General features: G+C 46.5%; 1 protein-coding gene across 6 annotated transcripts; it reads right to left on the bottom strand.

Moving 5' to 3' along the window:
* On the bottom strand, positions 1-25,392 carry whd (carnitine O-palmitoyltransferase whd). Of its 6 annotated transcripts, none has more exons than XM_089561616.1 (11): positions 25,022-25,392; positions 21,905-22,364; positions 14,296-14,525; positions 10,166-10,453; positions 8,112-8,441; positions 6,972-7,181; positions 6,369-6,453; positions 5,122-5,285; positions 3,935-4,123; positions 1,480-1,786; positions 1-650 (listed from the first exon to the last, which is right to left on the bottom strand). In XM_089561616.1, the coding sequence occupies exons 2-11, from the start codon at positions 22,343-22,345 to the stop codon at positions 585-587; spliced, it is 2,310 nt and encodes a 769-aa protein (XP_089417742.1). In that variant the 5' UTR covers positions 22,346-22,364; positions 25,022-25,392; the 3' UTR covers positions 1-584. The 6 variants fall into 6 exon arrangements, with proteins under 6 accessions (XP_089417742.1, XP_089417744.1, XP_089417741.1 ...); XM_089561618.1 differs by having other exon boundaries at positions 21,905-22,361; XM_089561615.1 differs by lacking the exon at positions 25,022-25,392 and adding an exon at positions 24,296-24,889 and having other exon boundaries at positions 21,905-22,361.
* Positions 25,393-26,533: the final 1,141 nt, after the last annotated feature.

The following is a 26,533-nucleotide window of genomic DNA, read 5'->3' as shown; positions in this document are numbered from 1 at the left end:
TGCAGAGAGAAGCGAAACTCCTGTTGCATCTGTTTATTTTGTACCCCCTGGTCTTACAACAAAACTTATATTCCCACCTGTAAATAAAAACACTGCTTTGAAAGAACACGCATGCCACAACAAACCAACAACGTATTGCTGCTGTCACCCCAGATGTTGCAAGGCGCGCACCCGGTTTCCACAACTGCCCCTAGGAGGCAGATCACCGGAGATTGGGCGCAGGGGCGGCGAGAAATTCAAACTTGTTGGCAGTGAGATCCACACATGCCTATTCACCGCACTCTCTCTCATGTTTCACTCTGTCCACACAACCATGCTGCACACTGCAAGTGCTTGCTTCAAAGCTTGCGGCAGCTTTTTGCCAGTTTCTCTTCGTACACACTGGCAGGCGTTTTCTTTGTTTTTTTTCTTTTAGTAAAACTCGCGAGTTAAAAAGGGTTGCTGCAGGCTAACAAGCGTCCGCCGCAGTTGCATTGATAGGGCTGGAGGGAAAATGGGGTCGTGTGAGCGCCACCCATGACGAGGGCAGAACCCCCCTCTCCCCCACTGGGCTTGGTTGGCTCCCGTGCTGTGCGTCCGCCTGGTCACTCGAAGAGGGCTCTCATGTCCTTCAGTGACTGCTCGATGTGCTTCGCAAACCGCAGAGAGTCCTGCACAGGGAACACATTACACACAATGATTTTAAAAAAGAACTAGTACCATGGCACATGAAAAGATGGCAAACGGCTGCCAACAAGTGCTCATACTGTTCTTTGCCTGCAAGCAGGCACATGCTATGCCCACAAATCACCAATGCCCAGGACAACAGGAAAGTCTGACCATTGAAACGCGCTCCGTACACTGTCATTTGCAGCAATGAAAAATAAAAAAAAGAACAGCGCCCTAATAGAACAACCACTGTCTGTGAGGCCTGCTCTAATGAAAAGCGCTAAGCCTTTCAGGTGACAGATGGTGCCACTGCTCTTTTTGTTAAGAACATCTACACGGTTTGGCATCTGTGTAGGCTAGGGCATGTACAGTAGCAGCCATAATAATATACAACACATATTCGCGATCAGACTCCTCTCGGGTCTCGCTTAGCTGGAATTTGAAATGCTTGATAGATACACCCGCAAACACCGGTTGTTCACATGTGTGTAATGCTATGAAACCATCAAATTTATCAACTCAGTGCAGGAGAAAAGTTCGAACGGTGAACAGTGTTTTGTATTATTTTGGTCTCACCTGTACTTAGATTTACTTTACACAAAACAGGCCAGTGCAGTAAACAAACGTGGTAGTAGATTACAGCCATCACCAAATGTTACCTCTTCATAAACTTTAAGCACATATCAGTTTCTTTAAGCTCATGCTTAACTGCTTTAAGCATTTCTGCGTTTTTGAAAAGGAGGAACCACTCTTTGTTGAAACCTGCTCTTTGCTGAAACACAAGAGTGACACACTAAACAAACGCATATACACACAAGGCCCAGTGCTTACAGTCTCTGGTGAGGAGCGCTTGCTGGACACGTGGAAGAAGAGGTGGTCCTCTCCCGCTATGAGGTACGAAACACCATAGCCGTCATCAGCCACTGGACCGAAGCCACCGCCGGCCGAGATGAAGTCCGGGAACTTGCTCAGGTCCAACAGACTGGTCTGGTTGTGTGGTGTCTGGCTTGTGGAGAGGCGCCACGGCTCACTGAGGACCTCGCGCAAGAAGGGCGAGTCGACCTCCAGGTACTTGGAGACCACGTACAGGCAGAAGAGGTGCCGGTCAATACCCTTGCCACACATGGCGTCCTGGTACCTGCAATCACAAGTGCTGTCCTCAAGGCCAACCTCAATAAAATTTTTTGCACTGTAAAAAAAAAGACTTCTAGAAGTAAGTCAAGAAATCCTTAAAAGCAAGATTATGGTTTATGGGGGATTAACGTCCCAAAGCGATTCAGGCTATGAGGGATGCCATAGTGAAGGGCTCCAGAAATTTAGACCACTTGAAGTTCTTTGACATGCACTGACATCACGCAGTGCATGGGCCTCTAGAATTTCGCCTCCATCTAAATTCTACTGCTGCGACCGGGAACGAACCCACGTCTTTCGGGTCAGCAGCTGAGCGCCATAACCACTGGGCAACTGCAGCGGCTAAAACAAAAAAAAGCATTCATAATAGAAGTGAGTGCAAGAGAAACCACTCGCCCGACTGATTAATTTACCTTGGTGCGAACAAATGCCCCTGAATGGGGGCCATTTCTTGTTTTGTATCGTATGTGTTCATCCTTCTTTCCATGAAAAAATTCCCAGGGACACCTAATTTCATTATGTGCTGGCAATGAAATAGCATTAGCAGCTGTTGATGCTATTCTGCACTTTTGGGCTGGTGACTCCACTTCCCTCCAGCATATAGGAATGCTCCCATCAGGTGACATCACTTCCCTCCAGCCAATGGGAATGCTCCCATCTGGTGACTCCACTTCCCTCCAGCCAATAGGAATGTTCCCATCTGGTGACATCACTTCCCTCCAGCCAATAGGAATGCTCCCATCTGGTGACATCACTTCCCTCCAGCCAATGGGAATGCTCCCATCTGGTGACATCACTTCCCTCCAGCCAATAGGAATGCTACCAACAGGTGACATCACTTCCCTCCAGCCAATAGGAATGCTCCCATCTGGTGACGCCACTTCCCTCCAGCCAATAGGAATGTTCCCATCTGGTGACATCACTTCCCTCCAGCCAATAGGAATGCTCCCATCTGGTGACATCACTTCCCTCCAGCCAATGGGAATGCTCCCATCTGGTGACATCACTTCCCTCCAGCCAATAGGAATGCTACCAACAGGTGACATCACTTCCCTCCAGCCAATAGGAATGCTCCCATCTGGTGACGCCACTTCCCTCCAGCCAATAGGAATGTTCCCATCTGGTGACATCACTTCCCTCCAGCCAATAGGAATGCTCCCATCTGGTGACATCACTTCCCTCCAGCCAATGGGAATGCTCCCATCTGGTGACATCACTTCCCTCCAGCCAATAGGAATGCTCCCATCTGGTGACATCACTTCCCTCCAGCCAATAGGAATGCTACCAACAGGTGACATCACTTCACTCCAGCCAATGGGAATGCTCCCATCTGGTGACATCACTTCCCTCCAGCCAATAGGAATGCTACCAACAGGTGACATCACTTCCCTCCAGCCAATAGGAATGCTCCCATCTGGTGACGCCACTTCCCTCCAGCCAATGGGCGAATTTCACAACTGACAATGCATTTTGGCCCCTAAAAACCTATTGCTGAGATAGCTTTTGTGCTCAAGGAATGACTACTGGGCACAAACAATACCTGATGCGGAGCACATGGAAAGCACACGTCGCATTCCCAGTCATGTTAAGCAATTTAGCGAACAGCAACAGGAAAGAATCCCTTTCACGAAAAACTAAGAATTGCACAAGTTGTACATTTGCATTCAGCATCTAGGTTCAGCCTCCTTAGCCGATTCTCTTTAGGTTTTATATGCATGCTGATGCATGCATCTTTTCTCAAAAAGTAGCTTAAATTAGGTCATTTGTACTTTCTGTGCTGTACTTTCTGTGCGCTCAGTGCAACTGGCAATGTCACTGACGATGTCAAGAATAAGAAGTGATGGGCAGGTTTCAGATAATATTTACTACAATGCAAGCCGCCGCTTGGCTCACATCGGCTCATGTACTGGTGCATGCTGATGGTTAAGACAACGTAAAGATTAGTCACTCCAAGCACCAACATATACAACATCGGTTTTTCTCTGCTTCTGTGTTGCACGTGACCACGGGATTTTTGCACTACGACGAATCATGCCAACGGATGATGCTAACAGCACTGATGCGATGTGCCCAACGAAAGACGCTCATAGAGCAATCGGTGCACAAAACCATCGCAGCTGGAGACGCTCCACCGGAGAAGCCTGGCATGCCTCACCCTTTCTGGTGCTGCCTGCAGGCGGCGGCCAGCTTCTCCTTCTTCTCCTGCACCGTGGCGGTTGGGTCCTGCATGGCCAGCACCCAGGCCCGAGACTCGCAAGTCACCGGACGCACCGTCTCCGTCCGGCCCTCCCGGAAAAGCCGCGTCATCGACGCCTCATACGTCAGGCTGAAGCGCCCAGCATCTCTGCGTACAAAGAGAGAAAAATGCACTTCCGTTACAGGCACACAGTGCAGGCAGCTTCATGCATCACCAGTTCTGGATTATACTTCAATTATTTGTGAATGCCGTTTACAGACGTAACGTTTGTAACCTTTAAAATTTCACAGAAACACACTTTCACTCATGAGCTGAGTGTGGTTTGCACATTGGGACGAGATTTGTCATGCCATACAAAGTAACAAAACTTTAGACCCTGAAGTGACTACACTAGGTGTAACAGAAGCGGCTAGCACATGAGCGCATCATAAGATGAAACACTGCTAAAGTGTGTCACTGCTGATATTTCCCAAGCACACGCAGCTAAAGTCACAAAGTTACTAAGTGCAAGAAAAAGAACTTTGTCTGAAATACAGCACAAAATAAATACTTCATACGAGTTGTACAGAGTGCTTACATTCTCAGCATGATCCTCATCTTCACCTGAATACCAAAATTCAAGTTCGCTGTCGGAAGTGATTGTGCTATCATTAACTACATGCCTCAGTGCCTTGGCAATGGACATGCTTTGCCACCAATGAGGTTCCATGTCCATAACTGCCTCATCCCAATACGTTAATTTATTAAGAAGAAGGGAGAACCTCACAAAACCAATAACGGGATGGGCTGCTACCTATGTTTTACCAAATACGATATGAACGCGTGTAAGGACTGCACTTTTTTTTTCCAGATTCGAGGGCCAATTTTCAAAGTAAACAGTAATGTAGTTCAATTATAACTCAATGACACTGCAATAACTTTTTGGCTCTTTTCAATGGACAGGTGTGATGCATATTCCAGGCTTTTAGATGTCACAAAACAATTCGTTCAACTGGTGTAACTTCCAAGAATCAACTTTAAGAGCCATAGAGATAAACCAAAGTGGAAGTTCTAATCAAAGAACTATAGCAAAGCAACCATTTTAGCTAAGCTGCTTTCCTCTGAACCTCATTCAGACAAGGCTTCCAAACAACAAAGATTGCTACCTGTAGTAGGCGAGCTGCAGAGCCATCTGGAGGTAGGCGTCGGGGCTACACCGGCACTTCTTCATGAAGCCCTTGCCGTAGGCGGGATGCGTCAGCAAGTGAAGGTCAACGTCCTCCAGCAGGGCTTGCGCACCCAGCACGCTCTCTTCTATCTTCTCAATCAGCTGCATCGGGCAGAATGGCAGTGTCACCACGAGTTTGTTAGACGAGGGCAAGCACAGTTCAAGGAAGCGGGACGATTTTTTTTTTTTTTCCTTCAGAATGAACAATCTAGTGTCGAATATAGAACAACTCACTGAAATTTGAGTCAACTAGCCTGCCCAGCAAATCGCAACACTGTGGAAAAATTTAAATAAAGACGAAAGGCAAACAGCTGGTGATGAAACTCATGTTGCAAATAATTTTGCCATACTTAAAACAATTAACTGCAGTAAGCAACAATTTTTTGGGGCACCCTAATACTACAATGCAGGCAGCAAGGGACACTACAAAGGAGGGCTTTGGTTTAGACCATGATAGTCTACAATGCACACTAAGTGCGCAAAACCAACTTTTATTAAGAGGACAGGAAAAGCGCAATAACTGCCATTCTCGATAGACAGCTGTTGTGATAGACACCTCAACAGCACAGTGGGGGAAGGGACAAAGGAGGGAGTGAAAGAAGGAAGAGGATAAAAGCCTGTGAGAATATTCGGTAGAATCATGAAGTGTTTGATATTCAATTTGATCCAAATGCTCGGCATTCAAAATCTCAAAGTATTCGTCTTGAGCAAATAAGGCTTCTGGACTGCTTCGTTCATGCAGTTTCAATTCAACACGGGGCGGCCGTACTACACGTGGTACGCACACACTGGAATCAGCACGGCGGCATGTATCAATTGGACACTCAGCTTCCTTGACTTCTACGGGATGCGTCTGAGCTTGGGTAGAAAGTAATTAATCCCCAGTTACAAACCTACCCCACCTAGGGGGGTTGCCCTCAACAGTGGATGAACTATAAAAGATGAACATGAAAATGTATGATTGCCTGAGCACCAAGATCACCTAATGTGCTGTGTTAGCCTAACCCTCGCCCATCCTAACATGACAGCAATTATGTGATGAGAGACGGAAAGCCTTAACAATAAAAACAATAACTTTAACGATCGCTGGCTAATAGTTCCTTGGCACTCTGGTTCCTGCGTGCATGGCCAAGAACCGACACTGTGGTATTATTACAGGCAGAAAGATTGAAAACCTGCGCTCACATCTTCAGACAGGTCCCATCGTAGTCGTATGGGGGCAGGCAGCTCTAGACTGGAGTGGCCTCGGGTGTTTCCACTTTCGTCATACCTGTGAGATTGCAACCAAGTAATTGCAAAAACCACACAAATTTGTCGAAAACACGTTTGCAATGGGCCCATTTCCACAATTCCCTTTTCAAAAACATTACGAGGCTACAGTTGTACACATAGAGCGACCACAGATGAAAGGGGAAAAGGCTTAAATAGACCTTGCAACGAGCGCACTTAATTACCACTCATGGGTGTGGAAATGTCTCTAAATGTTCTTCAGTTCTGCACACTGGTGCACCGCAAATTACAAACGCCTTCAGACACATTTGCAAACATAATCAGCAGTGGTAGCAAAAACAGCTTTGCTGCATAGCACGTGCTTTCCACAGTCCATGTCGCATGACTTAAATCACACTCTCACTGTCCCTAAAAGTGCAATACAAAGCCACAAAAAAATATTTAAAAATCCTTTCAGGTAATAATACTGCACAGACCAGCCTAGACGGCACAGCATCTCTTCCAGCAACGTTTTTCTCGAAACCCTTTACCAGCCATAGCTTTCAAAGAAACACCTACTTGAGGATGAAGAAGTCCTGGGCCAGTACAAACTCCCAGAAGTGGCCCATGATGGGAGCATCGGCCCACGAGTGCTCTGCGTTGAAGCCCACCCTGCCGTTGCTGCCCACAATGAGATTGAAGGACTTGTCGAACCATCGGTCGTAACCCCGGCCGTGGAGCAAGGCACGTGCGTAGCGGTTCAGCTCATTCGGGTCATTTGGGTCATACCTGGGAGACAGAGAGTCACGACCGGTTGGCAGCGTACCATGCCTAAGCGCGAATGCGCATGCGTGAACCACAATTGACTGAGCACAGTGGGCATACACACACAAACAGTCCTAAACACCAGAGTCAATCCACAACTCCCAGCTAGATGATCAAAGATCAAAGTCACTTTACGTTAAGGTCTCTTCTGGAGCAAGAATTACTTAGCTCCAAAAGCTACCTCTACAGCAGGGGTTTCTCAAAACTTGGTTTTGTGGAATCCCAGGGTTCCCAAGAGTGTTTTGTTTCTGGGTTCCCAGAGCACTTAAATCCATGCATGTCCAACAATCCTTCACCCACTTCATTTCTGGACTAATCATACTGCGATTGTCCACTGCATAGAGTTTCATTCTAGAGCCAGCAAAATTCGTATCAGCTGGATGTAGGCCCTTCTTCAGCTGCCACGTGTCTGAGCACACATGTTGTACAATAAGGCATGGAGGCCAAGAAACGTGGGGCTACTCAGCACCTTTTGACAGCCACTGGGGTTTCCCAAGGCTAAGTTTGATCTACAGGCATCTCTGACAGGATAAAGGCATGTCAAGAAAAAGAGAAAATGTGTTCCACGATGCAGACTGCCTCTCGCATGTCTGTGGGCCCTGATTCCATTGGAAAAGCTTGTGTGAAATCTCTACCAATTGCTCATTAAACAGCTGCCTGCTGCTACTGTCATGTTATGAGTTATCACCAGGCTCGCAACTTTACAAATGTATGTGACATCATGACTTATCACCAGGCTCGCAACTTTACAAATATATGTCACGTTATGCCTTATCAGGCTCGCAACTTTACAAATATGTCACGTTATGACTTATCACCAGGCTTGCAACTTTACAAATGTAGCCTAACTTTCTTGTATCACTGCACCCAAACGTCTTCCTATGACTTACGCACCGGTACTCGTCTTCATCGAGCACAAGCACAAAGGCGGCCTTCTCGATGGCATCCAGTGAGATGCGGTTGAGGCCCTTGCGGAAGTGGGCCTCGCGCAGGTGTGCCCACTGGCTCCGCTCGCCGGCCGTCAGCGCCCCCAGGTGGGCCTCGCCAGGCAGGGGCTCCCCCGTGTGGTCGAGGATGCGCTGGATCTGCCTCTGCAGGTCGCAGGGCTGCAGCAGCCGGTGCTTGTGGTACACGGGCAGCTTGAAAAAGCGGCCTCGGTGGTACACCGCCACGTGCTGCGAGTCCTGGTAGTGCACCAGCTGGTCTGTCTCCACACCGGGCACACTGCACGTTTGCCATCAGGGTCAGTCCAGACAAGGAGCCACACCTTTATAGGTGCAGGGCAACAACGACAGGCAGAGGCACAAGAACAGACAACACCAAACGATGACATGAGGCTACCTTGCTAGTTAGAAGGAATAGTGTTTAAATCAACTGTGGAGCTTCATGAAGGTTATCGTGTTTGAAAAAAAATATTCGGGCGATCAATGCAACTGATAAGAAGGGAAATGCGTTAGCATGTGGGTTTCAATTTCATGAGCAAATCGATTCGTGGCGCCCTCTTTGATCAATGACACAGACTAGCGCATGCGTCACGGATTTGTGGCGCCCTCTGTGCACTGCTTCACAAGCTAATGCCAGAGCACCAGAGACTGGCAGGTTAACACCTGGGGAGAAAGGCCGCTTGGTATGTTTTCTAATTCTTTGAAATCAATTAGGATATTGTCCAATTCATTCAAATGAGATATGCAGTTTGATTAAGTGGCATCAAGCGGAGGCTTAAAACCGACCACACGTTCAAACTTTGGCTCGTGTGTCCAGATGCCCACATGCTCTTGCATTTGTATGAGGTCGCACAAATTCGGCTGCGAGCTTGAACATGGGCTGGCAAATGCAAGTGCCTGCGTGCTCTCGTGTTTGGACTGCATCTTGCACGGATGAAAGCTGATGAAGATGACTATTTATAAAGCGCGGCGTGACAGGCTGGTTTAACACGCGAAAAGAAAGGCTGCAGTGACAGTCAAGTGGTTTAAAGTAGCGGAAAGCAAATGTGATATGTATACGCCCCCATGGATTCGAATCCCGCTTGAAGCCACGCATAGGAATGCCATGTTTTTTTCCCCTGCTTTCTTGGAATCTGTACACCGACAAAAGAAAGCCAGGTTTTCATTCACATAGCTGTTCCAATGCTAACACATTAAAAACTTATACTGTGGGAGAGTCTGCCATGATCAATCCCACCACATTATGCAGCCGTGAGGTGCTTTACTGCGCATATTATTTTATCATTGTCCGCTCTCGTGACTTCAGTTCAGGCAGTTTCCACAATAAACAGTGCATTCAGGACATGACCAACATTATCAGCATGTTCAAAATCTTTTGCTGGTTTCCTGAACAAGGTGCTTTTGGCTTGTATTAGGTCGTATTAGGAGGGTTCAGCTTATCAGGACACCACAGTGAGCTGCAGAAAGAAAAATGATAGGTGTAACGTTAAGAGATCGGAATCGGGCAGAGTGGGTAAGGGAACAAACGTGGATTAATGACATCCGAGTCAAAGTCAAGAGGAAGAAATGGGCTTGGGCAGGGCATGTAATGTGAAGGCAAGATAACCACTGGTCCTTAAGGGTAACCGAGTGGATTCCAAGAGAAGGCAAGCGTATCAGGGGGCGGCAGAGTGTTAGGTGGGTGGATGAGATTAAGAAGTTTGCGGGGATACAGTGGTGGCAACTGACAAAGGACAGGGTTAATTGGAGAGACATGGGAGAGGCCTTTGCCCTGCAGTGGGCTTAGTTAGGCTGACGGTGATGACGATGAAGTGATGAACCCCTGGTGAGGCTTTTGCCCTGCAGGGAAAGTGACATGGCTGATGGTGATGATATTACAAATGAGTATGTAGTACCCACTGCCTGCCACTCTCCATGCCCACCGACTCCTCTTGCAATGTACCTCGCAAGAGACTGGTATAAAGAAGCGGCGAGAACACCGTACTGGTGGGAAGGCGCCCTCACCGAGTGGTGTTGAACTGGCGCTCGTACTGGCGCGAGCAGAGGGGCACCATGCCCTGCACCATGATGGGGCTCATCTGCTGGGTGTCGATGCCCCGGCGGAAGAGCAGCGAGGCGTACACCAGGTTGGCTGCCCGGGCTGCCTGGTTCGAGCTCATCTTCACCATGACGGCGTCGATGGCGTAGAAGTTGGAGTTGACCATGATGGGGCTGCGGCCCCGCAGGTACACATACTCCTCCCACCAGTCGGACACGTAGTTGGCTGCCCACCAGGATTTCAGCCACAGGTAGCTGCACGCCAGCACACGACCATGACGACATAAGGATTGCGCGATTCTACAACCCGGGCCAACCATTACAGTTTTTACAGAAACAGAGCAGACTATGACTAGCAAGGCTGAACAATAGAAGAAATCTGACCTAATTGTACTCTAATTGTACTCTAATTGGACTAATTGTGTTTCAGCAGTTTGAACTTAGTGCTGTACGCACTGTAACACGTCACCAGCGAGCACTGTGTTTACACAAAGCTTCTTGCACTCCTCATACATTCAGCATCGACTTTGTGTGGAAAAAAGCACTGGCTTTCTTCATGCTGGAGGGCTATGAAGAATGACTTTGCCTCTGTCTCAAGAATGGCATGGCATCATCTTGATCATGGCTTCAAACTCACTATTGGCACTCACTGCCATATTGTGAAAATTCAAACCGACTAGTAAGTCTTAGTTGCCAAATTCGGCAAATTCTCATGTGTGATGCCCACCTCAATTGACAGTATGTTTCTGAAGAGATACTCTTTCTCTTTCAACTACCCTACAATTAGGAATTTTTGAAACGCTGAAACACCCAGTACACTTCAAATAATGAGCATGATGCAAGTCCTCAAACTGTACTGCCTTTCCTATGATGAAATATTACTGCTTCCTGCTGCACACGCTCCATCGTCCTGACTTTATAAAAAGCATGATGCAGCACTTTCACAGCCAGTACACGCTGCATTCGCTCTTTTTTTTTACATTAAGACTGTACACTTCAGTATATCAGAACTGTTGCAAGAATTAACCTTCCATATATATGTCATAGCCGCTAAGATAATTTTTTCAAATGCAGCTTGAACACTCGGATACACACCAGTTTATGGCCTCTCATTCTGAAATCCAAATGGCATGAAGTGAAGGTTTCTCAATTCCTAAATGAAACTTAACTGCATTGTGCCAATGTTTCCCTCAAAGAGTAGTAAACATTCACCCATCTCAACCTTCTAAAACCAACTTTTCCAACTTTTCCATTATTAAACCTAATTCCCTTGAGCTTCGCATCACGTATATGCAAAATTCACACAGAGGTATACTTGTTAGCCACAATACACAAGCACTATGTCATCAACAAACAAGGCAAGTGATGCTCTAAGTACTACACATGCTTTAGCTGAACACAAACAGGTAAAAATTTTACTTAAAATTGAACCATCTGACAACTACGCATAAGATATATGAAAAAGTGCAGCATGGGAGGCGTAGAAAGAATCCATCCTTGTGCTCTCTCAACTGATATGAATGAGCCAGATCAACAAGCTCAAGCAGGGTATCACCCTCAATCCGAAACGGGGTCTAACCATGAAAGACACTTAAAAACGAGTCAGTATATTTGAGCCACTGCTACATGCTGCAGTCTGAGCTCGCTTCACTGCTCCTGTGTCAGAGTTGAATATTTCAGGCGAAAAGCCAGTTCAAATTGGAAAATTCAAGTCTCACAGAACTAAAGCTCAAGCTCAATGATTCAGATATGACTCACTCAGACTTAATGACTGTACTCATGATAAAAAATTTGATTCAAAATTTTTTGTGTGTTCTCGAATTTTGAAGGTTCAGATCTCTTAAGCTTCATTCAGCACTTCAGTTAACCGATTCTTAAAAGCTCTATTTATAGTCAGATAAACTTAAGTCTGCAGTGAAGCTCTGCCCACATTCATCACCGCCGCACAGAATTCCTCCGCAAAAAAAAGTAGTCCATTGTTAAAACTTTTCTTGGTGCTTAAACAAAGAGCTAATCACAAGGAAATAAATTATAATCTCCAGAATTTTGATACCTGGCTTGTTTAATATACTCAAACACTAAAAAAGTTGATTTTATTGATTAGTGTGACTGGCCAGCGGAGTAATACAGGACGCCGCGGACCGCGGCCCAGTGTTAGCAACTGCCGTTTTTTTTTAAAGTTGTATACTACTACAGTTATGCTTAAATAGTCATTAAACTTTCCTGAACGAAATAGCGCAAGAAATTGCGGCGATAACTGCACGACCGACAGCATAACCTTAATGACTGACAGCGCGCCCGCGCGGGCGGGCGGTTGAAGGCGAAGCGCCGGCGCGGCTGCGCCAAGTGCTTGAAGCTGTCGTTAGATGGCGCCACGCGCACCATTGTGGCCCAGCGCCGGCGCACCAAGTGCTTGAAGCCGCCATTAGATGGCGCCACGCGCACCATTGTGGCCATATTAACTCCATGATTGTGGCCCATCGACGTAAACACTTTCATTTACAACCCTCTAGTGGTGGTTCGTAAATCTAAGACCACCGTCGCGTTGACAGAATGCGTATCGCGCCGGGCGCGCTCGCGGTAAAAGCGCGGCGGACGAGCGTTCGTCGCGGATGCGCAAAACCCGTGCTAGAAGCGCTCGCGCTCCGGTCAGACTTCGTACGGACGCGACAGACGGCGGAGCAGCGGCGCGCTTCGCAACCTTTTTCACGGCCGCCGCGACAGCCGTGCGGCGCGCCTGCCGTCCGCTTTGTTTACGCTAGACTTCTGAGACAGAATAGACGAGCGCAAATGACAAGCTGGCCTCGGTCGGTGTTTCTCTTTCCTTCTGCTTCTCACGCAAGGTTCCAGAACTAGAATGCCGTGCGCGGGGAGTTCGTTAAATAGAAATTGAGCGGCAATCTACTTCGCAAAAAAAAAAAAAAGAAAGAAAGAAACGTACGGGTCTCAATGAAACTCGGACCGCAGTACGAAAATAATTCAAGATAACTGTACGGAATCAGGCAGGAAAGCAGACAATAACACAGAGAATATGCCAGCATTTGCTGTGTGCGTCTTGTAGGTGCCATACACTTATCACAGACTGTCACAGACTGTCACTGACTGTCACGTACCAATAAGAACTTTTACAGAGAATTCGTTATATCGCAAAACTAGTTAAATCAGGATTCGATATATATCGTGGTTCAACTTATGATTTCGTTTTTGGTTGGTTGGTTGGTTTATGGGGTTTAACGTCCCAAAGAGACTAAGGCTATGAGAGACACCGTAGTGGAGGGCTCCGGAAATTTCGACCACCTGGGGTTCTTTAACGTGCACTGACATCGCACAGTTTTTAATGGCAGACTATAAAGAAGCAAACACCATGGGCTGGAACACACTACAGCAGTCAAGTGGGAGAGAGAATTTATGAAGAAAAGCCTGGAGATCAGCATTTGCGTAGCCCTCTCAGCCAATTTGTACACAAATGTGTAAAAAGCCAACTCACAGCCTTCTCTGACAATGTGCTGTGCCTAGCAGTGATTGCTTTGTTTCAGGTGAGTTTAGAATCCCTCATGTCACAAATAAGATTTTTTTTTTTAATGCCACACAGCAAATACAGTAAACATTATTTCAAAAAATAGAGAGCAGGGTAGCATTTTGTCTATTTTGTAGTCAGTAACAGACCTTATTTTCCCTCGGGTTCAAGCATAATGTGCATCTTCAATACAGAAGTTGATTTCATTATCCTTTGTAAGTTTGCTTAGCAAGTCCTGGCATTTTTATGTTGCTATTTTCATCAATTACATCATCACTTTCATTTTCATCATCACTTTCTAGGAATTCTTGCACATCCCAGTAAAAAATTAACCACTGCAGTATGTAGTGCTGGAAAACTAACAAATTATCTTTCCTGAGGCTTGAATATACTATTCGGGAGGAAAAATATTTGTTTTCGATGAAAACAAAAATGGCCTCTGAAAGGGGCAATGGAAGTCTAGTCAGCTATGCTAAGCATTGGGTACAGGGTAGGGGTAACAAAAGAGGACAATGATGACAATTACCTACAAAAAAGGGCTATGTTACAGCCAGAAAGTGAACAGAAGCAGCGACCTCACCGCTGCAGCTTGACTGCAATGCCGTGGCGGAACTCAGCCGCCAGTGTCTCCATGCGATTGTAGTTTGCATCGTCCAGAAGCGGCCTCACTGATTTGAGGTAGCGCTGCATAGTGTCATCGAGTGATGGTAGTGGCAGCTTGGGCAGGGTCGATTGGTAGCTGAACAGCAGTGGGTCGCGGCCCTTGAGCAACCTGACAGCACCGAACCACAGTTTCGTCGGCAGGGACACCTGGCAGAGAATGGGAGGTCAAAGGGTGGTCACGCGTACAACTCCCACTTATCTGGAAAATCACAGACTGACAGCGTACAACTCTCACTATTTTTAGCACCTGGCTATGTCATGATGTAGCCACATTTAAATGTAACATTTAAACATAGCAACTGATCCCCTACAAACAGCTGTTTTGTTGCTACTGTTAAAGGGGCTCTGCTGTAAAACTAAACTTTGCTTGCTTTCTAAAAAAAGAAAAAAACTATGCTGTATACTTAAGCCTGCAAATTTAATTGTGCTTCTTTTTTCTTCAATGGCAAGACATATGTACAGTACCAGCAAGTTTTCCATGTCACTAAAGACTACTGGAATAGCAAAAGTGCAAGATAAGAATTGCAAAATGTGCAAAAGGGAGTGCACAAATACAGAATCACAGGTATATCCAAAACATCTGAACAAATCATAACAGATCTCCGTATCCGATTACCTCTTATCTTTCTCATTTGTACTTCATCCTAACAAGTTGCTTTTGAAGAGGCCAGCATGCTATTCGAATGTGTGCGCCGCTTCTGTTGCATTATGAGAATCCGAAAAAAGATTCTCCCAATTACCTCTCAAGGCCCAGCGGTAAGTGATAAAGGAGGAAGCAGAAAGACTAAAAGAGTTTGTGCTGTGCAAGCGATGAACTAGGCAAACTTATCATGCAAATGCAGCAGAGGTGAAAAGGCCCAACTAGAGATAAAAGCAGCAACCTAGATTACCTACCCAAGGACAGTTCCCGTGCAGAGTCACATGAGGGAGTCAGTTTTCTCGTACCAAAGCCACAAATCCCTGGTAAAGGGGTGGGCATGCTACAACTCAGCTGCAGATTGTGCACATTTCAAAGCTTCCTCATGTGCACTCGCGTTTAGCTTCCTTATAGGCATTGATAAGCAGCAAGAATTTGTGATAACGCCACGGCAACGCTGCCCGTACACTTGGCAACTACTCAAATAAAATTCCTGGCTGCCCAGTTTCAGCAGTTACCACATATATGCGCATACATTTGCAGATGTAACATTGAAGGAAACCATCAGGCGTACTCATGTACCACAGTGGAGCAATGCTTGTCTAATCAAGATACTCTGAACTTCCCAGAACTAGCGTTCTCACCTTGAAGAACTACCCAGAAACAGCCTTGGTCATGTGAAGTAAGCAAGCAATTAGAGTCTTCTTTCCCTCTGAAGACATAAAAGAGCCTATTCAAGCAGCAACACCCATGCTCAGCAGCATTTAATCTCGCAACAATACTGAAATAAGTGCCCAGCCAAAGGTATATATGTGCTGTAACAGCTATATCAAGCTAGTTCATATTTCAGATTCTCTACTTCCTTGCCCCTATCCTCCGCATGCGCATATTTTTAGCGGTAAAAGAATGCACCTATTTGTGTCACACGTGAAATTATGCCATTTGCTTTATTGATTTTTTTTTCCCTTTGTGTATTCGCAGGGTGTGCTGAAAGTGAACCTTCCCTCAGGTAATGGATTTGAAAACGTTTGCTCCGACAAACAGGAAGTAATAGGCCAAGCAACGCCTTTCACTAAAAAAAAAAGGCAACTACACGTCAGGAAGAAAGAAGCCAGATGTATGATCCAAGGTAATGACGTCCTTTAATGACTCCATTAGCAATGGAAGAAAATATCCATGCCAACAAGAAATGTTCCATACAGAGTGCGAACTTCATATAAGCTTCATAAGCTAGCAGACACTTGTCTCAGCCCATTCAAGCACCAATAGCTTAAGCAACCCAGCTTGAGCAGTACACCCTAAAGCAGGGCCCCAAAAACAAGACTCGGCACAGCTGCTTGCATACAAAGCTGCTAGGAGAAGAAGGGCAAAGAGGGGGGAGGGGGGTTCGCTCATCCATGCCAAATGACACTGTCGCGGACAATGAAGACACACACACAAGACGAACAACCCGGTGGGCCCCATTGTTTCCTGCACTGAGAGCTGTCTTCGCCTCTGCACAGAACACACCTTGCGCACTGGCGCAGGCGAAAGAAAAAAATTTTAAAAACAGGAAAACCGTGCCTTTTAAGAGACACGTGGGAAGCAGCAAGCCTTTTTCTTCCAGGAGCAATTATGAAGGGCAACAGGAAAAGGTATATCACACACTTCCTCCTCTTGCCTGGCAACTCAGAGGGCGTTCCGATTCGATTCCTGCTTCCCTCTACTGCTGCCTCTATCACATCCACCCAACCCCTGCTGCGAGGAAGGAGGAAACATTTGCAAGGACTCCGGAGGTGGAGCCGTTTTTCATGCACCACGGACATGTGGCTCCTCTAATTGCGACAGGCGCCCCGGAGCACGTGCAATAGGAAATAGCCAGCGTCCTGCTGCTACTCGCTCGGAAGGAGAGAGGGCAGAAAAAGATAAAAGAAAGGAGAGAGAGAAAGAAACGCCCTCTGCATCGGAGAAAGTGAGCAAACAGAAAGAGCCTGCCAGGGAGGTTTTCTTGCCGTCACACGGGGCAAGGTCTGTGCAAGAGACAGTGACCTTGGTAGCTCCCCCCAGCAAGGCTGCTCTCGCCGCTGCCAAAGGAGTGTGTCACAATGGCCCCAAGGCGTCGATACGATAGACATGCAATTCCCGCTAGGGCAAGATAAAGATCGTGAAAAGGATGGCTCCCAAGTTGGAGGTCGCTTTCTTTTCTTCTTCTTCTTAATGCATGCAGTGGATGTTTCAGGTATTCCTAGGCAGCAACAGCCCCTTAACAGCGGTAGGCCACCATTACAATTAATACATAAAAGAACAGGAGCTATTGCTAAAGCATTCGGCAGAGTTGCCGTTATTTTCTGATGAACACATCAGAAAGTGGACTGCCGCTGATACTGGATAAGAACTGCACAAGGGTCTGTGATGAGCAAAAGATGCTGGTGCACACCCAGAAAGAGCAATCGACCCCTGCTTTTTTTTTCTCTCTTATTTACACATCGAGATGAGCCTTTTCAGTTTGCACAAGCGGTGGGAAGAAAAATACAATGATATGATCAAAGGAATATCTTAAAAAGTGTTTTTATTATCTTTGATAATTCTGCACTGGGTGCTGTTGTTGAGAAACAGTCTTGCAGAGGCCTCTGCCCTTTACCAGAAGCGCTGACTCGGGAAGCACTAGGTAAGGTTTCATATGAATGTATAAAATTGCCGTGGGATGACAGGAATGATTAAGACTTGTTTTTGAACACACAAGGGGACATACAGTTCAGTAAACCTTGAAAAGTAATGCTGCTGCTAACGGAGTTATAATGTGTTGTTTACTATCGAAATACGGCAGCAGCATTTTTAGTTCTCTTACAGTTTCCAAAACACTTCCAAGGTGAGCAACATACTAAGCGACCTATGAACAAAAACAACCCCAGACGCTTATTCTAACATTTGCTTCGCACTGAACTGACCTGAACAACGCCCGTCCTGTGTTTCGTGTTCTTTCTTGTCCTCGTTCCGTAGCGCATGAACCAACTAACCCACACCAGAATCCTCTTAGAACTTAGAATTCTGCCCTAGGCATCTTCACTGAAACATTAAATGCTTAAAGCTTTAGGACCACCTCGCATAAATGGCACCTGCATAAAGTATAGCTGACCTTTTAGGTAACAATTAGCATAAAACTCTTGAGTATGCAAAAACATATGGTCCCTTAAAGTTTCTACTGAATACAAGCTAATGCAGGCTGCAGTACAGAATAAATACGGGCAGCTGGATAATACAAGAAGGTTTTTCCACCAAACTGTATTAGAACAGTAAAATGGTAAAATTACATTGAGAGTTTTCCCAATATGTTACCTTCCAAATGTGAGAAACTAGTGTTTTTTCAACTGCTTAAAAAACGCCATTTAAATAATTTCTGCCTTAACAAAAAGAAAGCAGTGCTGGAGGTAGGGCATTAGCAGATATTGACAAAAAGCAATCCGCATGAACTATGGCCCTAGGACATGCAAAACAAAATCCAAATATGTGCGAAGTAAATATCAAGAATGTCAAAACATCAATTCAGAACAGATGCAGTAAGTTAGGCTTTGGTTAGTTTAATCACCCTCTTGCAACCTGTTGAAGTAATATTAATGCTGTATTCAGAATATTCAATGCACCTGCCTACCACGAAATTTCATGCACATAGAACAGGGCCTTCATAGAAGTTACGGCAGCCTGAACTAAGCTTTTTCAAATCTGAGTTCACTTGGCTATAGTGCACTGATAAACAACTCTTTTATTAGCTGCGTTCACATATGCGCACATATTCCTGACACTACGCATATCCGGATGCCAACTGCATCGGTGCCAGGAGAGCAAGGACTGTGCTTAGAGCCGTACCACAGCTGTTCACGAAGTCAGGAGTGACACGATGCGGGCACAACACGCACAGCGGAATGGAGCACACATACTGAACAGCTGCACAGATGAGCAAAACAAAAGCCAGAGAACTTTCCTCGTTGCCGTAACTCTTTGTTTAACAGCCTCGTCAATAATAATGCGTGGCTTTCGAGGCAAGTGTGGCGACCTGCATGCAATCCCCAGACTTTAAAGTGATGTTAATGCACGATTTCGCTCAAGTTTAATTTCAACCTAAAGCCACCTTTTTCTTAACAACAGGGAGCCCTTGTTTCTAACAATCTACAGCAGCTGAGAAGCTGTTCTACACGAGTGAATTAAAAAAATCCGGACGAAGAGAAAGTTCTCCTCCATTACTCCCGAGAACAACCTCGCTTTGCCGCTACGTGTTCTGAAAGATGCCAAATTATAAAAATATCCCAGACTGATGACAAAGATGCAAGTGTTCATAATTAAATGATGCCAACCTTTTCTCACCTACACACATTAACCCCAACAGATCTGTATCAAATAGCCTCAGGTATCGTACATGAAGTTTAAAACATTCTAAGAAGAAATTGTAATCTTACAACTAATTTAAATGTACTCTGCTTGTCTATATCCCCTCTCAAACAACTTGAAATCTATTTCAACGTTAACCATTCTGGACGCAATTTTTTGTTTCCATTAAAAAATCTATATTTTTCCACCTAAATACTATATCCAGGCGTCAAGAAATACAGCCCGTTAGTCTTCCAGCCCACAATACTAGCGAGTAACTTTTTAGAAGGATGCGCAAAATTTCGAACGAAGTGTGTCAGCGGTTAAAAAAAAGTTAACATCAAAATGCCATGCTTTGTCGAATAAACAACCAAGGGACCGTGGGTCATTTTCTGTTTCAAAGATGCACATTACACTCAAAATCGGTCTGCATAGAAATAGCTGAGGACGTGCTACCCAGCTCACTGTTTTGAGAAATACTATTTACTGCACTTGCAAACTGGTTTAAAAATTCAGGGGGCACTTTGTTGACCTAAAGTGCGGTGAGGCAAAAGCCTTAAGTGGGGTGTTGCTGCTTGTGTCACTGATGTGTTGTTAAGATGTTAAGCTTCGCCTCTAACAGTGGAACGCGAGAGCGTCTTGCAACGCTGCCAGGGAGTCCACAGAACGCCATCGCCCATTCGGTTCTACGCCTTGCTCATCGGTAAATTGGTTTTTGAGGAAAGGAAATGTATCTGTCTCCCATACCTCAGTGGACACCTGAACCTCCCTGTAACATAACGGGAAGGGAGGAAGATGGGAGTGAAGGAAGACACAGTATTCACTAGACACGCTTTTGTTCATTCCAAACCAGCGAGCTGGCATGGCGAAGTGGTTAGTATGCTCATCTCGCACTCCGGAGACCGGCGTTCGATTCCCAAACTCGACCAATTTCCTGCTCGATTTTATTTATTTATCTGGCCTAATTAGAAAGGTTAGTTTGGCTAATTGGGTAATTAAGCACTTAACTAAACTCAATCCCACTTACTTGGAGCATCACTATACGATCCCTTTCATTGGTTGCATGGTTCCAAGCCAAAGTACAATTGGCCCCGTTTGAAATTCGCGCACTGTGACGTCACGACCGTTTCGACCAATTGAAAAGCGTGACATTTCTGTCGACAACTTCTGCTTACAACGATGAGGCATTAAAGGCTTCCGCCTTGAAAAACACCTTATTTGTGACATGCAGGATGCTAAATTTACCTGAAGCAAAATATGAATGCTAGGTGCAGTACACATCTATAAAAGGCTGAGAGTTCGCTTTGTACACGATTGTGTACAAGGGTGTTGGGTGGCATTAACCATTAAAGGATTAATGCATTTTTTTTTCTCAGTACGTACACTGTACTAGTTACTCAATATCCCAGCAATACAACGTAACATGTTTACAGGTATATCTTTGTGGGCCTTATTCAGCTGGATAAAATTCTCAGACAGTAGAAACTATCAAACACAAGCTGAACAGAGAAATTACAAGCGACACCAAAAGCTAGCACTGACAAAATATGAGCGAAGGCATCAGTTGCACAGTACTTTTTTGCATTGATAAAAAAACAAAAAATAAGGTCTAATTACGAATGTGATGTGCTCCACAACTTTCTTTGCACAAATACTGTAACAGGCATGCCCCAGGTAGATTTCTTTGCTCTTTAGCAGCCTAGCTCCATCCTTTTCAAAAAGAAATACACACGGAGGACGAAACAAAGCCCTCTTTTGTCAACCTGAGCTACAGATGGCATGCACTGGCTTATTTTTGCCTTCTTTCAGCTATTTCAGCCACCCACTGTGAAAAGTACTGAGCAGCTTCTCAACTTCGCATTTATTCCAACTGATGCTTTGGTTTTGTCAACATCAAGTGCGTTAGGAAACCTGCCCTTAATATGAACACCATGCTCGAACAAAACTAGTGTTGCCTCTGAATTTGAACTAGGAGGATTTCAGTGCTTAGAACAAGTCTGTTAGGAGCTACCACACACAATGCCCCTTTTCTTTTCTCATGCATGCATCCAGTGAACACATCATCACCATCAGCCTGACATCGCCCACTGCAGGGCAAAGGCCTCTCCCATGTTTCTCCAATTAACCCTGTCCTTAGCAAGTTGCGGCCACCGTATCCCCACAAACTTCTTAATCTCATCCGCCCACCTAATTTTCTGCCACCCCCTGCTACACTTGCCTTCTCTTGGAATCCACTCCGTTACCCTTATAAGGACCAGCGGTTATCTTGCCTTCGCATTACATTCCCTGCCCAAGCCCATTTCTTCCTCTTGATTTTGACTAGGATGTCATTAACCCACGTTAACTCTCTCACCCACTCCGCCCGCTTCCGATCTCTTAACGTTACACCTATCATTTTTCCTTCCATGGCTCACTGCGTTGTCTATAACTTAAGCTGAACCCTCTTTGTTAGCCTCCACAACCTTCAGTTAACATCAATGCAAATCGTTTAACCCTCAGGTCTCGCCAAACCGTACAGTGCAAAAGGAGGGCACTACAAACAACATACCTTGCTGCCGCTGCCTCTGCTCTCATACATCCATCCCTTGTAGAGGAACAGTCCCTTGAGGGCGTACCGCTGGGCCAGGCTCCACAGAACCCAGAGCACCACGCTGGTCACGCCACTAGCCGCCAAGCGCGGCAGGAGGGCGGTCGACGCACCCGCCGCTGTCTTCTGGCTGGATATGACCGACGCCAGCCGCAGTGTGAATCCACCATCGCGTTCGAGCAGCGAAAATCCCGTCACGATGGAGAGCAAGAGGTAGAGGCTCCGGTACGAGGATGGGTACACGCCATTGTACAGGTTGGTCAGAAAGCGAGCGACGCGCTTCTTCCACGACCGCAGGCCACTCTGCCAAACGAGTAGCAACACTTCGCGGTCATAGTTGATGTTGACACCTTCGTGGGTAACAGTGAAGCTGAAGGCCACAGCCTGGTGTGCCTCCGCCATGCTGGCTGTGGTCCTCCTGCTGAAAAGAGGGGCAAACAATCAACACGCATTAGCTGAACTGCCGCGAAAGTCTAATCACGTGGGCCCACTTTAACTCGCACCAACATGCAAGTCCAAGCTGACGCGAGTTCAGAAAGTGAACCCAACTCCCCGCAAATCAGAGCACAAGTTGATAAGCAAGACCAAGATAGCCTGTGTTCATATGAGCAAGTATAAGTGAACCTGAGTTCATGAGAGCCCATGTGAGCACAATCAGTCCAAGACTACCCCAGAGTCGTCAAGCAGGCCTTTAGGAGACTACAATGAGCTCTGCTGAGCCTCAGCGAATCCCACAGCAGGTCGTGGCGAAGCCATGCACTCGACTGAAATAATAAGCTCGAACAAGCGTATGAAGTTGAGAGAGTTGCAAGGTCATTTTAGAGCAGTGAAAATGATGGGACAGCTGACAAAATGATAACACAGACGGCAGTGTTTATTCCATCTGCTCTCATGTTCCTTGCGCTCATGATCAGTCAGAAGAAGGGCTTCAGTCTAATGAACTGAAATGCGGCAGTAAAAGCATGCATGGATGTGCCGCAGCTCTCTTTCAGGCAAAGAATGAAGCAGTTGGTCAGCGCATGATATTAATGAATATACTTTAGAGAACCTAAAAACAACATTACGACGGCTTTTACTGGGGAAAGGAAGCAAAAAAAGTTTTGAATTAACTTCAGAGTGCTCTGGTATTTCTAGTGTTGAGTATCAAGATTTCCTAACGAAACAAATGATTGAGAAATTGATGTACGCTGCAGGTTACATGGAGAGAAGAGTTTCGTGCACGATACCTGAAGGGTAAGCAGGCAAAGGAAATGAGGACAGAAGCTTTTAACATTCACAGAGCGCATCAAAAAAAGCAGTTCATTGTATGAAAGTGGGCTTTGGATAAAATGAATAGCATGACTTAGCAACAGAACAGAGGCTATTGGCAAGATTTACACAAAAATTTTGAGAACAATGTCTCTCACATTGGCACAGTACAAAATCTATAACGTAAATAATACAGCACTTTGCTTTATAAGTGCCCATAGTCAACCTTATACATGCACTCACAGACTTTTTAAGTTGTACGGAATAGCTAGCAATCTATATGATTACAGAGCAATTAATAGAGGACTTATTACACACCCTTTCACTCATGATTTCGTCATTCATGCGCTGCAAAAAATTCAGGAAAGGCTGAAAGAAATGCTGCGACTACCTAGAAAATATGAGCAACAAACTCCACTCAACAAAAAAACTGGCGTATGCCCTGCATTCAACAATTGACAACAGCGTGAAAAATACCTGGGCAGAGGCATCATTATGAACCCTCGATTTTAGACAGCCGAGCCAGATTTGTTGACACTACATGACCAAAACGGTAGCAGCACACAACACCAAGCACACACAGCACTCAACGCTGAAAGCCAACGGAATGGTTTTCAGGGCAGCACATCACGGACAACTGACGCTGCACAGGATAAATTCTACAGCTTCTCTTCAGGTCAAGCAAACAAAAGCTAATTGCCCGGCATATACACAAACTTTCAGCTTCGCGCGCTTAAGAGAGGGAAGACAAACGTAAGGCGCACGTCACCACGAAGCGCCCGTGAGTCGCGAACCGCAGCCGTCGGCTCCACGGGAGCGTCGACAAAAACAAGACTTCAGGAAATTAACCTTTCCCCGTTCTCACCATCTATATTCGGCTCACTGCCCCGCAATAACAGGTGCTTTATCTCCATCTTTTTCCTCGTATCGGACAATCATCCTGCCAAAGCGCAGAAAGCCCGGTCGCGCCTGAGTCGTCTCCACTGGAACGCGCATTGACCGCGAAATGGAACCGGCAATAGCGGGGGGAAGATTGACACGTTTGGTGTCCTGAGAGCAGCAGCCAAGTGTGTAAAAAAAAGGAGGATTGACGACCCAACGCACCTTTAGCTCCCCGAAGCAGCAGGAAGCGATCGCTACACAGGTAGGCGCGGAGGCGGCTTGATGTAGCGACGCACGCCAAGAGAACGCGACCGGACAAGTAAAAACGCAATGTGGTGGCCTTGCAGGGGCAGCGAGGAGGAAAGCCGACGGGTTTTCCTCAGCAGCGAGGGAAAATAAACAAGAAGATAAAGGCGAGGGCCTGCCGAGCTAGCGACCTACTCCCCTCGCCGAAACGACGGCCAAGATTGCGCCCACGATAGCGACCGGCGCTTACGTCCATTGCTTACGTAGCCAAACGCCCTCCGCCCTCGCCGTTCACGAGTCAAGGTAGAGAGGCTCCTCGGAGGAGGCAGAAACAATGCAACGGCGGGTGACGGGCACGGTCGTTCCAAAGAGCACGAGTACCGCTCTCACGTCATGCAGGTTGTTATTAGGGCGCGCGTTGGGTCCAGCTCAGCTCAGCCTGCAACCACTACATCGACGCACCGCAGACGAGATTGCGCTAACTGCCCGGGAGCGTTTAATAATTGATCTGCTAGGTTTACGACACGCGACGTTTTTCTCCGAATTCCAAGTCGGCGATCCCGTGAGAAAACAGAGAACGCTCTCTGGGGAAAGGAGACGAGACGCGCTGTGGGAGCAGGTGAAAGAACCAGCCGAAAGGGCCGCACGGCGCACATACCAATGTGATTCTCGGGAGAAGCACGGCGGCAAAGCCCAACTTACGGGAAGAACAGCTGGAGTAGCGCGCGCTGGTCGGAACGCCGACGTCGTCAAGAGACGGTGGTGGTGGTCGATCGTGTTCGGCACCTCACCGCGCCCGCCGAACTAAAGGTAGCACCTGGGCGCGGGATGCGCTGTCCGAGCACACCGCTGCGACACATGCACCGCTGCCGCCGCCGCCGTCGTTAGCACACGCAAGAGCTGGCTCGATGCGGTACAAAACAAACACAAGGCACCCGGAAATAAGTGCACATGCGTCGCTGCCTCTCCAGCGCCGACGACGCTATGGGGCGCCACAACACGAGTGACCTCCACATCGAACCCTTCCCTTGCCGCTGCGCGTGGTACGGGTGACAGTTACGATTAATGCTCCTCAATCACCATCGCACGCCGTGCTGGGCTACGCGCCCACGCCGTGCGAAGTGCGTGCGTGTGCCATTTCTTTACGCGAAGCAATAAGATGGCGCGAACGCGGGAACTTTTAAATTAGCGTTACGAAAGAAAACCAGCGCAAAATACGAGACGCAAGGAAAGAATAGATATTAAAATTAGAGAATTTTTTCGACGAAAATTTTTGCTTTAAAAATTTGATTTGACCTCGACTAAAGGACGTCAGCCAGACGCGTTTTCAGGCTGCGAGATACTACAGTACCGCTGCAATGTGCCGAAATACGCATGTATAATTTCAGTATGGTTTCGGCCTTTCGGGAAACTCCTTTGAGCTCGCTGACAAACCACTTCGGGGTTGCCGATTGCGCTCGCCGACTAAGCATCGTTATCGCGGCCGGCTCTGGCAGCGTCATATCGCAACCGGAACGTGCCAGACAAGAACACAAAACTCAGCTTCTAGCCTCCCTTGCATACATCCCGGATGCGCGTAATCTAATCGAAGTGACGTCTGCTGCATGTGACAAGCAGAAGCGAACCGATTTTTCCTATCTACTACCTCTACGTGCGACGCACTCACTTTAAATGTAGACCCGGTAGGAAAGCAAGGCTAGCAGTACCACTATGTGGGTCATACGAGATAAGCTATTAGAACTCGAGGGGTGCGACCCTCCATGATGTTACACTAAAAGAGGCTTATAATGATCACCTGTGCTATATTTAAAAAGGTCCAGACGGACGCGAAATGTACATGTTTGAAAGAGCTTTAAAAAGAAAGAAAAATAAAAGTTCCCGGTTTTGAACCCCTCACGGCGACCTGCGTCAAACGGAAGGGAGGTAGGTGGGAGCGAAAGAAGAGAAAAAGAGGTGCAGTAGTGGAGGTCTCCAGAAATATTTTGACCGCCTGGATATCTTTAACGTGCACTGACATCCCACAGCACACGGGTGCCTTAGGCGAAACGAATATCAAGAAAGCCATTGCAAGCTATTTTCTTCTGTATTCTATGTACAGAGGGCAAAACGCTTGTCTAGAACACGTTCTGGGCGAGTTTTGAAGTGAACACGCGATACCATTTGTGTTGTATTGTGGTTCATGTTTTCCATACTTGCTTCAGTTCTTGTTTTGGT

This window comes from Amblyomma mixtum, chromosome 9, assembly GCF_055824585.1.
Source record: "Amblyomma mixtum isolate Tamu chromosome 9, ASM5582458v1, whole genome shotgun sequence".
Classification (NCBI taxonomy): Eukaryota; Metazoa; Arthropoda; class Arachnida; order Ixodida; family Ixodidae; genus Amblyomma; species Amblyomma mixtum.
The sequence above is the reverse complement of the archived record's forward strand: the minus strand, read 5'-3'. Positions and strand labels throughout refer to the sequence as shown.